The 14,645-nt window shown below is 38.7% G+C and overlaps 1 protein-coding gene across 1 annotated transcript in view; it reads left to right on the top strand.

Annotated features, from left to right (window-relative positions):
* The first annotated feature begins 4,393 nt into the window (after positions 1 to 4,393).
* The window catches only part of LOC109068457 (CXADR-like membrane protein), an 86,678-nt gene continuing 76,426 nt past the window's right edge, over positions 4,394 to 14,645 (top strand). Inside the window, exon 1 of the mRNA XM_042743459.1 lies at positions 4,394 to 4,768. Coding sequence (XP_042599393.1) covers positions 4,738 to 4,768 — 31 coding nt within the window. The 5' untranslated portion in view covers positions 4,394 to 4,737. The remainder of the gene's footprint in view (positions 4,769 to 14,645) is intronic.

The following is a 14,645-nucleotide window of genomic DNA, read 5'->3' on the forward strand; positions in this document are numbered from 1 at the left end:
TTAATTGCTTTTCTATCTTCAGCCTCCTCCTGATTGGGAAATGTCAGTGCTAATTGTGTTGATCATGGAGATTTTGCATATGATGATGTGACATATTTTACTGAACATATAAAATCCAATGCAGTCATTCGGCATATCAAATAATCATGGATAATTGACAACATTTGACCTTTTAAAAATAGTATAACTGTCACGGTTTGTTTTGGGTTTTGTTGGTGTTCATGTCTTTTGCTTTATTCATGCTCTTAGTTTAGTTTCCTGGTTTGTCATGTGTTCCTTGCCTCTCATGTGATCATGTCATGTGCTACCCTTGGATATGTGTTAGGTGATTAGGTGTGTTCGACTTCATGCGGAGCTGCACAGATCGATTGGCAGCTGACTTGTAGCAGTGCGTGCCGGTTATAAATTTTGTCCGACTGTCATGTGTGGTATCAAAGTACCGCAATAGTGTTTTGAGAGCAGCTAGCTGACTCAGCTGGTGCAGTTTTTTCAGAGAGACTGAAGGAGCGCTGATGATGACATAGCTGTTTCACGATTGCCCAAATTCACCACATGACAACGACGACGACATGTGTTTCTTCAATTCAAATACTGTTCACAAATCTGTGTTTTTAAAACAGTAAAAGCTTTTTTACTGTAGTCGCAATGTTAAACTGAGTCACGTTTATCAAAATGACACTAATAAAAGCATACATACCCCGACTTTATTGGTATATAAATAGTATATGTTTGTTTTAATTTATTCTTGATCAGATGGCACTGTATAAAGCAGTATATGAAAAGTGTTTCTGTTGCTCATGAAAATGTTTCTGAAACGTCTGTGTGTTTGACAAATATTGCAAGTTATTCACTTTACCTGGGATAGAGTATGCAAACACCGCATGAACGTCACTAGAGCAAAAAGTGTCTGACTTGACATATCCGCTTTAAATTCCATCCCTGACTGCAAGCAGGTACTCTCACCAATCGGTCTGCGCACTGCTGCATGAAGTCATACACACCTATTGATTCCTTGGTTCATGTGTCATGTTCTCATTGGTTGTCTTAGTCATGATACGCCACAGCCATATCTCCCTGCAGCCCAAGACTGGTTGCCCACTGAAGCTATGCAGGGTTGAGCCTGGTCAGTACCTGGATGGCAGACCTCCTGTGAAAACTAGGTTGCTGCTGGAAGAGGTGTTATTGCGGCCAGCAGGGGGTGCTCACCCTGTGGTCTGTGTGGGTCTTAGCGCTCCAGTATAGTGATGGGGATACCATACTGTAAAAAGCACTGTCCTTCGGATGAGCCAAATTGCTGGGTTCCTCATCCGCTATCCCCACAGTAAACAAGGAACCACTGAACCACTCTGTTTGTGCACAGTGGCCCTTGTCAATCAAAGCCTTCTAATAATCCCTATTCATTGAACTGGCTCTATGACTCTCTCTCCTCTCCACCTGTAGCTGGTGTGTGGTGAGTGCACTGGCGCTGTTGTACGCCATTGTCCAGGTGGATGCTGCACACTGGTGGTGGTTAAGGAGAGACCCTCCACATGATTATAAAGCTCTTTCGGTGTACAAGTCAAGTTTGTTTTAAGTCTTGTTTGTTCTTGTTACACTCTGCTCAATAAACTGCACTTGGGTTCACTACACTCATTACAGAAAGTTAGACCGCTACCATGAACCCAGCAGTTTCCCTTGGACTGCGTCAAGACGACTGCTCCATTGAGGAGTTTGTGGAGGACTTATGTGGACTGTGCTATTTTGTGGACTTTAATGATGTAGCACTCAAGGACATTTTTAGTTTTGGTTTAAACAAAAAATATTACTCATTTAATGGCTCGTCATACCCCTTACTGGCTCAATATATTGACTTTGCGCTTAGGTTGAGCGGTTCCTCGTTTTCTGTGGGGATTGCGGATGAGGAACCCAGCAATCCTACAGTACCCACCACACCAGAGTGTTTCCATGTCCCAACTGTCATGTCTGGAGCTGTTCACATCATGCCTGCCACTACAGGGCCTGCTAACGTCATGTTTGCTAAGCCAGGGCCTGCTAACATCATGTCTGCTACTGCAGGGTCTGCTCACCTCATGCCTCCCAAGCAAAAGCTTGCTCATGTCATGCCGGCCATTCAAGAGCCTCATCAAAAGATGGCCGCATTGCAAGTCCCCAGCCAAGATGGCCACTACGCCTGAGCCTCGCAATGCCATGGTCACCACACTAGAGTCTTGTCATGCCACGGATATCATGCAAGTTTCCCCTAAGGATTTTTTTTAGGTTGTGGGGCTATAGAAGAACTGAAAGGACTGATTGCCAGTGTAATGGACCCACCTCTGTTGTCAGTGAGAGAAGCTGGCTTTCCCAGGGCCTCGGCACTGGCTATCACAGAGACTGTTCCCCTATCCTCAGTGCTTCCTAATATGGCGGTATCCATCCTGTGTGTTTGGGCTACTTACTGCTCTGTTACACAAGTCCATGAGTCTGCCCCAGAGGCCTCTCTTGTTCATGAGTCCACTGCAGAACCTCCAGAGGTAGCAGCTTTCAATAATGAACTCTCTGCTTGTCCTGTCACAACCATGGAGGCCGTTTCATGAACGCACAGTCTGTTAAGTCATGGTCAAGGAGACCGTTGTTAACCTCTCTATACTCTGGATTCCAGTCCCACCTGATCCGCTGTGTTGGTTCCCTGCACCATCGGCTCCACTGAGGTGGTCATCAGTCCTGCTGGCTCCTGCTCAATCCTGGATTCCTGCTTCGCTGGCTCTGACCTGGTGGTCTCCTGGTCCACTGCTCTATGGTCTGCCACTGCTCCATGGCCAGGGTCCTCCATAGTTTCATGGTCTGCCACTGCTCCATGGCCAGGGTCCTCCATAGTTTCATGGTCTGCCACTGTTCCATGATTCAGGCCAACCTCTGCTACATGGCCCAGGTTCACCAATGCTTCATGGTTCAAGCCTGCCTCTGCTCCATGATCTCGGTCCTGTTCCCTTTTATGGGCCTGTCTTTTTCTTTATTCATGCTCTTAGTTTAGTTTCCTGGTTTATCATGTGTTTTTTGCCCCTCGTGATCATATCACGTGCTACCCTTGTCTCTGTGTTATGTTCTGATTGGTTCCTTGGTTCATGTGCTCATTGGTTGTCCTAGTCATGTGTCTTGTTTTTCATTGGTTGGTTATTGTCATGTGACCCTCATTGTTTGATATAAATAGCCCTCATGTTGCCTTTGTTCTTTGTCTAGTTTTGAATTGTGTAACCTGCTGTTGGTGAGTTGTGTTTCTGTTTATGCTAAGTCTGTTCCAAGTCAAGTCTTGGTCACTGTACTTGGTCAAGTCACTGCACTTGGGTTCACTATGCTCACCTCCAGTGAAATCATTACAATAACAGAATACAGAATTACTTTATTAGATAAATTAGATAAAGATATAAATATTTATTTTGACAAATTATAACTGTAGTTTAAAATATGTATATTGCATACATTTTCTAAATATTTAATAAAATATATTAAAATTTCATGTAATACATTCTGCATTATCTGCAAAAATATTATTTTAATGTTGCTTGTTTTTTTTTGTAGACTTTCAGAACATATTGTTTACTTATTTGATTTGAAATGTTTCACATGGTATATATATATATATATATATATATATATATATATATATATATATATATATATATATATATATATATATATATATATATATATATATATGATAAATATACACAATTATATAAATATACACATCCATTTAATAGTAAATTTCCAAACAATATTTATTTGTATGTTTGTTTGCTTGCTTGCTTATTTATTTATTTATTCATTCATTCATTCATTCATTCATAGCCATCCTTGTTATTATTAAGCACATTTATAACATGATATTTTATGCTAAACAAAATATCTCCTTGCATTTTGAAATATCCATTTCAACATAACTGTACTGATATCACTACTCATATAAAGAACTGTGAGCATAATGTTAAATATGGTCTTTACTGTAATTGTATTAAATATGCAGAGCCATTTACCAGTAATTTTTCTTATTCTTATTTTCCTTATTCTTATTATTCTTATTATTATTAGACGCTTTTACACATATTTTATTTTAAATAAAACACCTCTTAAAGTCCTTGCCTACATAAGTGTACGAAATGGCATAAAACGGCAAAAATACTCACACGTGACATATTGTAAAATATAAGATGTGGCGTGTCGTGCTTGCAGTAACACTCTTGTTAACATACTGTTCTTACACCGAGGCTTTTTGCATCCGCTTCCATCGGAGCACATGTGCTGTGCTCCTCTCCATCCAGACAGTGCAAGTGTGCTTCAGACTCTAGAGGTCTCCATCCTTCAGCATCCACACACGCGCTGTGCATTCTTCTGCATCGGCCACAGACTCTGAGAGAGAGAGAGAGAGAGAGAGAGAGAGAGAGAGAGAGAGACAGAGGACACCGCGCAACGGCAACCTGAGACGCGCGTCCTCCGTCAGAGAGAACGAGAACTTTGATGATTTGACGGTGAAACTGATGGAAACGTAGAGATGATGTTCCAGTCCTTGATGATGGATTCGTCTTTCAGCATGTCGAGCTATGCTGTCCTTGTGCTCGTCTCCTAATAGACTGCCGATCCATTTTTCTTCTCAAATACTTCTGCTATATACAACAGCTTTTGTGATTCCGCGTGAAGAACAGTGAAGGGAACAGGGCGCATTGTTTCAATTTTCATTATTATAAAGGACTTCCAGGATTCGTGATGTCTGCAACATACCGCTCCTTATTCCTTCGTAAGTAAACCGAGTATTTATTCCTTTACAGTGTGGCATGATTTTGGACGTCTAAGTTGCTCGTCCGTATTACAGTATTAGTAGCATATTGTTCACCTTTATCCATGTCAAATAAGTTTTAGCATGAGCAGTGGATAAAGTCTTCAATACGAAGGCATGAATTTAACAAATTTAAACCAAGCTTGGTAAGAAGTACAGTTTATAACAAGACCCCCACCCAGCTGAGTAAATCAAACCCAGATGGTTTTGGTTTTGGGGCTTTGAGGAGTTACACCCTTCAGACAGACAACTCTTGAAAATAAAGGTTCCAGTAAGAATAAAAAGGGTTTTATAGTCTAATGTCCCCTTTTTTAAGTTCAATGGAGAACTTTTTTTCACTAGTTCTTAGTTCTTTTGAAAACCATCATGTTATGGTGCTTTAATAAACCCAGAAAACAATGCTCCATCACTGTGTTTGCGTCTGAGACCCCTGGACACTGGGAGAGATAGCTACATTTATGCGTATATTAAAGCGTATATGCATCATTCAAATGCTATTGGGGTAACAAAAGGTGTCATTTGCCGATTTCATTCGTGCAATGGAAGAAAATCGAACGTTCAGTGCAGAACGGAACAAAGACAGGGCACGTCGCCCAATCCAGATCTCTTAATTTGTTGTGACATCGGATGGCAAAAATAGATCCTCCTGTTAAACGTCTAGAGATGAGCCGGTGGCGTGAGCCGATGGTGTCCGGTGGGCACGGGGGTCTCGCGTGTGTGCGTGTGCCGGGGTCAGACCCGGGAAGGATGTGTGAGAGCAGAGCACGCATGAGACCATGGGTCACATAGTCCTCGACCGGCTCGCTCGCGGTTCATTGTCCGATTGTCGGTCTGCATGCGCGTTTGTAACGGGAGTTTGATGCGCGTGACCCGTCGTTTATTATAATCACTGCACCAAACTTTGTCCCATCTTTCGTGTCCTCTGCGCGTATGCATGCAGGATGAAAGCGGTGTGTGTTGAGTCCAGTACCTGCATATTGTGCTTCCTAAATGCATGATACTGTGTTTTAAAATTCCTCGCGCATTCTCCGTGGCGTATTGAGAAGGTCAGCGCTGCTGTTAGAACGCTTGCCTACAACATTTCCAAACACTCCAATTACAATTCCTGCATTAAGGCTTTCATCAAAGTGTCTTATCACTCCTGCGAATATTGAGATTGGTTTGGTTTTGAAAGTCAGTTTCTGTGTCACACATTTTAAAGTCATGGTCACGAAAAGCTGTAGAACATACAGGCTATTAGCTTAAAAAAGAGAGAGGGAGAGAGAGAGAATGCAGTTGATTTTAAACACTCCCCAGTAGCAGGACTTGTTGTCACACTCTCTGAAGGTAAGTTGTCACACTTGAAACCTTACTGAAAGCTATTTTGAGAGTTTTCAGCTAAATTTAGTACAGTGGATTAATTATAAAACATAAAATGATACATGAAAAAAATGCACTAGCATATAACAAAACAAACCATAACAAACAATAATTTTAATTAATAAAGGGAATTACAAAATATAAAACCATGTGGCAGCCTTCACTTTAAAAATTTGACATTTTGATGACACAAATGTAATACAATTACATACAATTCTCCCATGCATCAAAACCAATCAAATACTTCAACTTTTGGGTTGAAATCTATTTTATTTTGAACCTTGTCTAAAGGTAACCCATGCTGCATATACTCTACAGCAAAATTAAGTGTTACTGTTATTTAAAATCTTTGTAATTAGATGTGAAAACTAGCTTGTGTCTTTCTAATGGGAATATAAAATGCCTGGTCACACTTTACATTAGTGTCCATGATTTAATTTGCAATCAATTGCATGCTTAATGTGAAATTATTGCTATAATAATTGATAAGCCTTTATTTACATATGATATGTTTACTGCATGAAAAGTGTTACCACTGCTTTATTTATACTGCTAAAACTGTAACCCACACACCTATGGGATGTTGCTAGTTGGCATGATTTCATTAGAACGACAGCGAGTGTCTTACACGCACCCTGACACGTGCATATTTTGCAATGCAAAGAATAAACACCCTTATGTTTGCAAAGGTGCTTTTGCGTCAAGATATTAGTAATAATTATTTAAATTTAATCTAAATCTCATTTTGAGAACTATTCTGATATTGATTTATCATTCAGATTACTGCATTTTAAAAGTCATGCTTATTTGCTATTGTTTTCCAGTTTTTTTTTTTTTTTTTTTTTTTTTTTTACTTTAGGCATCGACTGAACCTGTTTTATTTTCAGACAGAATATTAGGTAATTTTAATGTGTTGTTTGGTTAATGATTATCTCGGTCTGTGTTCGCGCGAGAGAAATGGATTGAGAACTGATGGTGTACTTGTAGTAGGTCCCATTGGTTTATGCATTAAATTAGTTAAATTAAACAGCCTTGTAGCATCATTAAAAGTAAATTCCTTCAAGAATGTATAACTCCATTACGAAAAAAAAAAAAAAAAAAAAAGCTTTTAAACTGGTATGTTTGGCATGTAATAGACTGGGTTAATAGGGTAATTTCCATTTCATTTGATTTGATGCTTTCAAAGATCTTACATTACTTAAGTTTAGCACCCTCGAGGAAAGTAATATTTATTTAAAAGTCTTTTAGCAAAAATGAGCCAGCGCCAACTGCTGCTATCAGGAAATGAGCTAAAAAGGATGAACCAACCAAACTGTACAGAAACCACATGGATGATGAATCACTAGTCTAACCCCTCTAATGCAGACTGACTTGAATGGAAAATGTAGTCTGGGCAGTAATAACAGATTGTAATTCACTTTTACCATATTTTCCCAATGTCACGTGACTACCTAGTGCTCATCCAACACAGCCGAGTCTCCACAAAGTCACACTGACCACCAGATATGTGGATTTCCATCATGCAGTGACTGAATGCATTCATCACCCTACTGTTTTGAATATCCGTTGCAGGTTGCCAGTAGTTACGCTTACATGGCAAAGCGTTGGTAAAAGTCACTCATTTTCTCGTCCTGTGCTATATTTGGCTGATAACCACAGGCAGTAAGAAGATCTCTCGTATCTGAAAATGACAGGACGCTGCAGACCCAGAGGCTATGAAATGACATCTCAATGTGCACGTCCCTGAATCACAGGAAATGTGCGCAGAATGAATAAACATGCCAAACACTTACAAACTTTTACTCACAGGCTTGCATACACGATAAAACTCTGTGTAATGATGAATGCTTTGGCATTTTAATACATTTTTCTTGTAAACACGGTGAAACTAAACATTGGTGCATATTACATTTTAAGAGAATTGTGTTTTTTTCCAATAAATATTTATGAGAAAACTTTCGCAGGCTTCAAACGAGTATGTGTTGAGTGGGTTTAAGTGGCTGAAATTTTCATCTGGAAATTTGGATTTTTGTTCGCCTTGTTTACTGAAGCTCAGATGTTTGGTTAGGCAACATAAATAGCATTGCAATTTTCCAAGCAGTGGTTTGGGCGTCTGGCTCTGTAGTGACATGAACATTCCTGAGGTTTTCCGTCAGGATATTATCCAATTCAAACCTATCTACATTTAGGGACACAGTGATCCAGGTCTAACCATTTTTTTCCTCCCTTGGGTATGCTCTTTTTCATGGGATTATATGACAGTCCTCTACATTACAGACTCCGAGCTTCTAGTTAGCTGGTGCAGAGCTGTTATAACAAGCTTCTCCTGAAAGACATTGTGCTTCTCTCCTGCTGCACCACATCTGAGGTGACACTGTCTCAAATCTGTACCGAAATTCAATATTCTCCCTGTGCTGTCACGCCGTTGCTCCTCACAGTGCAGATAAACAGCTCGAAGAGTTCTCCAGATGTGTTATTCTACTCGTTTGGCCTTCAGGAACATGTGGTGCCATTTCTTTTTGTAAATATGCAGTGACTCAGTCTGTGGGAGGTGCTTCGACTATGTATGTAATAGAAGTTTAGTAAAGGTTATATTTGTATATATATATATATATATATATTGGCTCAACCAATGGCACGAGTTTGGGATGGGACTATCTGTTTCTCCGACAAATAGCAGATCAGGAGAGTAATAAGGGAAAATTGTTTCAAAACTTCACCTTTAAATCTTATCCAATTAATAAGCTGTTGTAAATGACAAAGATAGCGAAAGGTTAGCTATAGTAATTTACTTAATGTATTTCTTTAAAAAAATTCATTTTTGTTTCATCATTCCTGACATTTCAAACCACCCTTCCCTCAGCTGCTGACTCTTATTTATAGACTTAAAGTAAATGTTAGCTGTATTTGTCTTAAATATGAAAATAAATTCATTAAATATGAATAAAACTGAAATGTATGCAAAAGTGAAAGACTATAACACACTCCCCGAGTGAAAAAAAAAGAAGAATCAAAGAAAGCCACGGTAAACACCAGGCCACGTTTGAGTCGTTCTGTAGCCTATAAATCTTAGACTCTTTTGACTCCCTTGGCTAAATTACTCCCAGATTACTTTGGAACCGTTTAACAGGAACTGCCTATTTTCCTTTACGGCTAACCTTTGACAGATGTTCATGAATGGTCAGGTTTGACAATAATTCAATCCAGCTGCATCTTGGTGTAGCAAAGCCTGGCTTGCTTACAGTACATAAGTCATTGGTCATGAGCGGCCCTCCGCCCCTCACTCAGGCCTGATATGCAGGTTTTGGCTTCCAGAATTGCATGACCCAACAGGATTTTGCTAATTGCCACCTCTATGGTTATTTGCAAATGAAAGAATAGAGGATTGTGTGCATTATTTGATGCAGTAAATAACTATGAAAGTCAATGATGCAAGGGCAATTACTTTTTTCCTGATTCCTGGAAGTAATTTGTTTTTTAGTGAGTGTAAACAGTTTGATGAGGGTCCTCATTGAGGAGCTGAGATTCGCACAATGATAAACAATATAGCCAGAAGAATTGCCAATGAACCAAACAATGAATACCGAGAAGAGAATTCACTAAACAGTCACTTTTTTATGTGCTGTTTCTGGGAAATAAAAGACAAAAAGAATGTGTTCAATATAGGCGATGTCTAACATGAAAATAAATGCAATTTTGTTATATTAACTGTGTCTTTTATCCTGTTAAATAAGATAGTTCACCCGAAATGAAAATTCTGTCATCATTTCACCCTCTAATTGTTCTCAAATCTGTATCACTCCTCTTCTTCCATTCAACTTATGTCATACTGTCTTTGTTAATGAGTCATTGACTTGTTCACTCAACCAACTGATTCATCTAAGAACACTAGTACTGTGTGTTTTGCTAAGAGACTAAGGGTTTGTTAAAGGGGTCATATGATGCTGCTAAAAAGAACATTATTTTGTGTATTTGATGTAATGAAATGTATTTATGCGGTTTAAGGTTAAAAAAACATTATTTTCCACATACTGTACATTATTGTTTCTCCTCTATCCCCCGCCTTCTGAAACGCATCGTTTTTTAAAAAGTTCATTGCTCTGAAAAGCGAGGTGTGCTGTGATTGGCCAGCTATCCAGTGCGTTGTGATTGGCCGAATGCCTCAAGTGTGTGACGACAATGTTACGCCTCTTAACATATTGTGATGCCTTGTCCGACTGGAGCGACGAGACAACAACATAAAACCCATTATAAACGTGATATAAACATGATTTCTAGTTGTGTTTTCTTTTGGAAGGCAAAAACAAAGTAGTTTCGCTTTCTCAATGAAACAGCACCACACACCGCAGCCTAGAGTGAGCTGCGGCCGGCTTGAGTGAGCAGAGGCAGGCGGCTTGAGAACGGTGCGGTCCACGGTAAAAGCCCATTCTGTGATCCACAGTGCAAAGTTGATGTATTTCCTAAGCGACCAGCACGGATCAGCCCCAGGCATGACGAAGCGGATATGGTCCTCTTTTGGAAGGCCAAACAAAGTAGTATCGCTTTCATAGTGAAACACATAGTGTCTATACGACATGGTGGCGGTGGCAACAACAATACTACAACGAGAATAAAAGGTACGGCTTCTTTCTTTGCGTGAACATCTGAGCTGCGTTATTCAAATCCTTCCACATACTGATGTAGAGATGTGGGGGGGTGTTAGAACGAGCCGTTTCAGAGGGGCGTGGACGAGTGTTAACTTTTATAAAGAATATCTCTTTGGATTTGAGACTTTAGTCTTTGCAACTTTACAGATCTTCTTTATTCTCCAAGAGCTTGTAACACTCCAAAGAGAAAGCAAAATTTGAAATTGCATCTTATGACACCTTTAACACAATGATGAACTACAAAATAGAAAAGTTTTTCCTTTAGGTTTTTGAGAAGTATTGTGATCCACACAAAGTAATACAGACACTGTATATTGCATGCCAGGCCACTTGGCAATATCACTTCTTAAAAAAACTCATGCATTCCTTTTAGACTTAGCACATATTACGTGTGCGCATAACGTCACTGTTTTCACAAATGTGCTTTTTTTATAGTTTACATTACGGGTGTGCAGCGAAGTCAGTATTTGTATCTGTATCACTCACAAAATTATTTGTATCTGTGTCTGTATTCGGATAAAACTGGAAGGAGCTACATAGGCGGAGCTTGAACCAGAACTTCGTACAGTATTTGATAAGACCGTTATGTTTATGGTTTTACAGCCTATATTTTTTCGTAGTTATCACTGAACAAATATGTAGTGTTTAACTAATATATATATATATATATGATTAGAACATTTAGCCCATTTAAACATCTTCTAACAGTCAGATCCGATTTCTTTGAATAGGCAGTGCTTCGAGATGTAGTGCAGTTGTGCTTCGAGCAACATGAGTTCGAGTCCCAGCTTGGGGACCTTTCGTGATCCAATAAATAGATATTTATATATCTAAATGAAAACAGTAAGGGTTCCTATGCAATTCTGAAATATGGAAATTGATTTAAGTCATTTCGAGGAAATGCATGGATAAAGGCAACTTAAACACTGCTATTTTGTTTGCTCTTATTTCATTCATAAACTCATTTAGCTACTTCACACACTAGTTACTGCGTTGTAATTTTAGAGGATTATTTAAAACAACATAAATTCCTTTGGCTCACCAGTTCCTGTGGAGTTTTAAAAAGTATTAAGTAATTTGCAGGTCTGGAAAACCTATGGGGGAAAAAAGAGAACAGAGTATGGAAAAATATTTAGACCATTTGCCCTATTCAGTGTTGTAAAATATAAAATTAATAATTTCTAAAAATAAATTTTTCATACAAGTAGGAAGATTTCATGACAAACATTTAGTGAATGAATTAATTCAAGGCTAACATTTCATTATGCAGTCTATTTAAATGAGTATTGTTTTGAACTTCACTAAACAAATAAAATAAAATTTTACTTGAAAATGGTGTCATGCAAACACCCCTAATTCAGCTTTGGCTTAATTTGGAATTATTCTCTTAAGTGAAGCAAAAACAGGCAAAGTAGCTGACAATTTGTGTCTAAAGTTATTAACTTTAAACTTTCTGAACGTTTATTGAACGCATGAATAAAAGCAATGGCACACATGCGATCGTGCTATCAGCAGATTTGCTCACTCTTTAGTGAATTCCCCCTTTTGCGTTTAAGACATGAATCTTTTTCATGATGTACAACCCAGATCGCACACATTTAACATCCAGAAAGACCAAATTAGAACAGTGTCTTGACTTTTGCATCATGTTGTTAGGAGTGATTTCATCATGGATGTATATTGACTGAAAACTCTCCGCCTGAGCCCGAGGCTTTGCTTACTTCCTCTCAAGAAGGGAAGCAGTACCTCAATGAAATCATGCAGACTTGGCTGAGGCTGGCATTCTGTCTGTTCTGAGCTCAAGCTGTGTTTGATCTTGGCTTTTTTTAGGGAGGGAAGCAGGTATATATTTCTGTTTTTAGCAAGGAGCAGTGATCTGTCTATTCAGAGAGACAATAAATAAATAAATAAATCGATTGGCAAAAAGATAACAAACTGCTCTAGGAGAGAAAAAGCCTATCTTATCAAATTTTGAAGAGCGTACATGAGGATCATGGATATAAAAGTAAGTGTTTGCTCAGGAAAGAATACCCAGGAGATAGCCTGCTCTATTCTGAGAGATACAGCTCAGTTGATGATCCACCAAGGCAGTTTTGTTGGAGCTAGAGAAAGCGGTTTGTCTTGTAAGTGAATAACAAATGTTGCTTAGTGCTGTCACCTGATCACTTACTGTATGTTTTTTTTTTAAGGAAGAGTTCACACAAAGATGAACCTTATGTCATCTTTTACTCACACTCATTCATGTATCTGTCTACCAGCAATATCAAATAAAGCTATAATGAAAATGAATGTCAATGTCAAGCTCCATATACCACATAATTATCTTATAAATTAATCTCAATCAGATGAGCAAAGCAGTATTTAAAGAAAAACCGTTCTCTTCACTGTGCCTGTCAAATCACTTTTGAACTTTTCTAGATGGCGTGTCGAAATGCATTGCACCGAGTTTACTCGGTTTTTTTTTTTTTTTCATGACTAATTGACCTAATTTGATTCCAGAATGATGTTTCCATTAACGTTAGAATGGTAGCATTTAAGGTATGTGGTTAGGTTCTAAAATGTTTTTTGTTTTTTTTTGTTTTTTTACTCTTCATACAGCAGTTGTTTTGCATTCATACCGCAGGCAAAATATGTTTTTGTGCTGATGTTCTGTACTAATTTACTTGCCTGGTTTGGCATTTCTCTTTGTTTTCGCTGTGCTTTTGTATTTACTTTCTGATTGCATGCACCTGCAGTGGTGTCTGTTGCAATGATGCAACATCTTCCAAATGAGAATTTCTCCTTCTTTTTGTAGCATTGCCACAAGTTTTTTTATATCCTTCCAAATCCACTGATAATTGCTATCCGAGAACTGTCTGCTTACGGGGAAATCAGAATAAGACATTCTGAAGAGGCTGCTTATGTTTTGATTGTTTAATGTTTTCATTGCCAATGCACAGAATGCCTGAAAGCAAGATATTCTATTACAGCAGGAAGGGATGTTACATCCTCAGGCAGGAAAGCATCTTCTGTCTCCCACCAGGAATTCATTAGCATGAGACTCCAGCTTTGTTTCCATCGGTTTGACAGGCAGCTGTAATTGGATTGAATTGATTATAGATAGATAAATATCTTCTCCACTGCAGACGTATGTTTCTTTGTGTGGAGAGTGGCCTTTAAACTCTTTTTGTTGCTCGTATTTTTTCCCCTTTGTTCTGGGAAGGGCTGGAGACAGAATGTGAGGGGAAATGTTCCACGTCGCTCTATTTAGACTCCCGCTGTTCCTTTCAATTTGAAACAGTCTATTAGCTCTGCTAGCAGGCCACTCTGTTTGCTGTTTTGAACCGGCTTGCTCCAATGTCTCACTTCGTTTCCATCTTCCAAGCCAAAATCTTCCCCCTTCACTCTTACTTGTCCGAGACCAGCTTGTTTCTATCCGCTTTGGAGCATTGGAGTCACTCCATGTCCAAAAAATGAAAAATGTATTCTGTTATCTCATGCGATGAGGGTGTATTTAAATTTTATTTTGTTGATCACATATATATATTTGGTAATACATTTTTAGTTATGTAGTTTTACATGTCCTTATAGCCAGTATGACTATATGCATAAATCGATTTATGTACCGCAAAATAATACTGATCTGTCATTTAAAATGACTGTGCAAATGATGTCACAGGGCCAAGCTCAAATCTTTTGCAAATATTTTAGCACTTATAAGCATTCTTTGTAGATGTGTACTTTAAAAATCACCATTCCGGAATGGGAAAAGCATCCGTTTCATAGAATGATACATTTGTTGTTGGCGAACGCATTGTTTTACCTCTGAAAGGTCATTAATTAGGGGAAGAGAT

Source organism: Cyprinus carpio, chromosome B18 (assembly GCF_018340385.1).
Source record: "Cyprinus carpio isolate SPL01 chromosome B18, ASM1834038v1, whole genome shotgun sequence".
Classification (NCBI taxonomy): domain Eukaryota; kingdom Metazoa; phylum Chordata; class Actinopteri; order Cypriniformes; family Cyprinidae; genus Cyprinus; species Cyprinus carpio.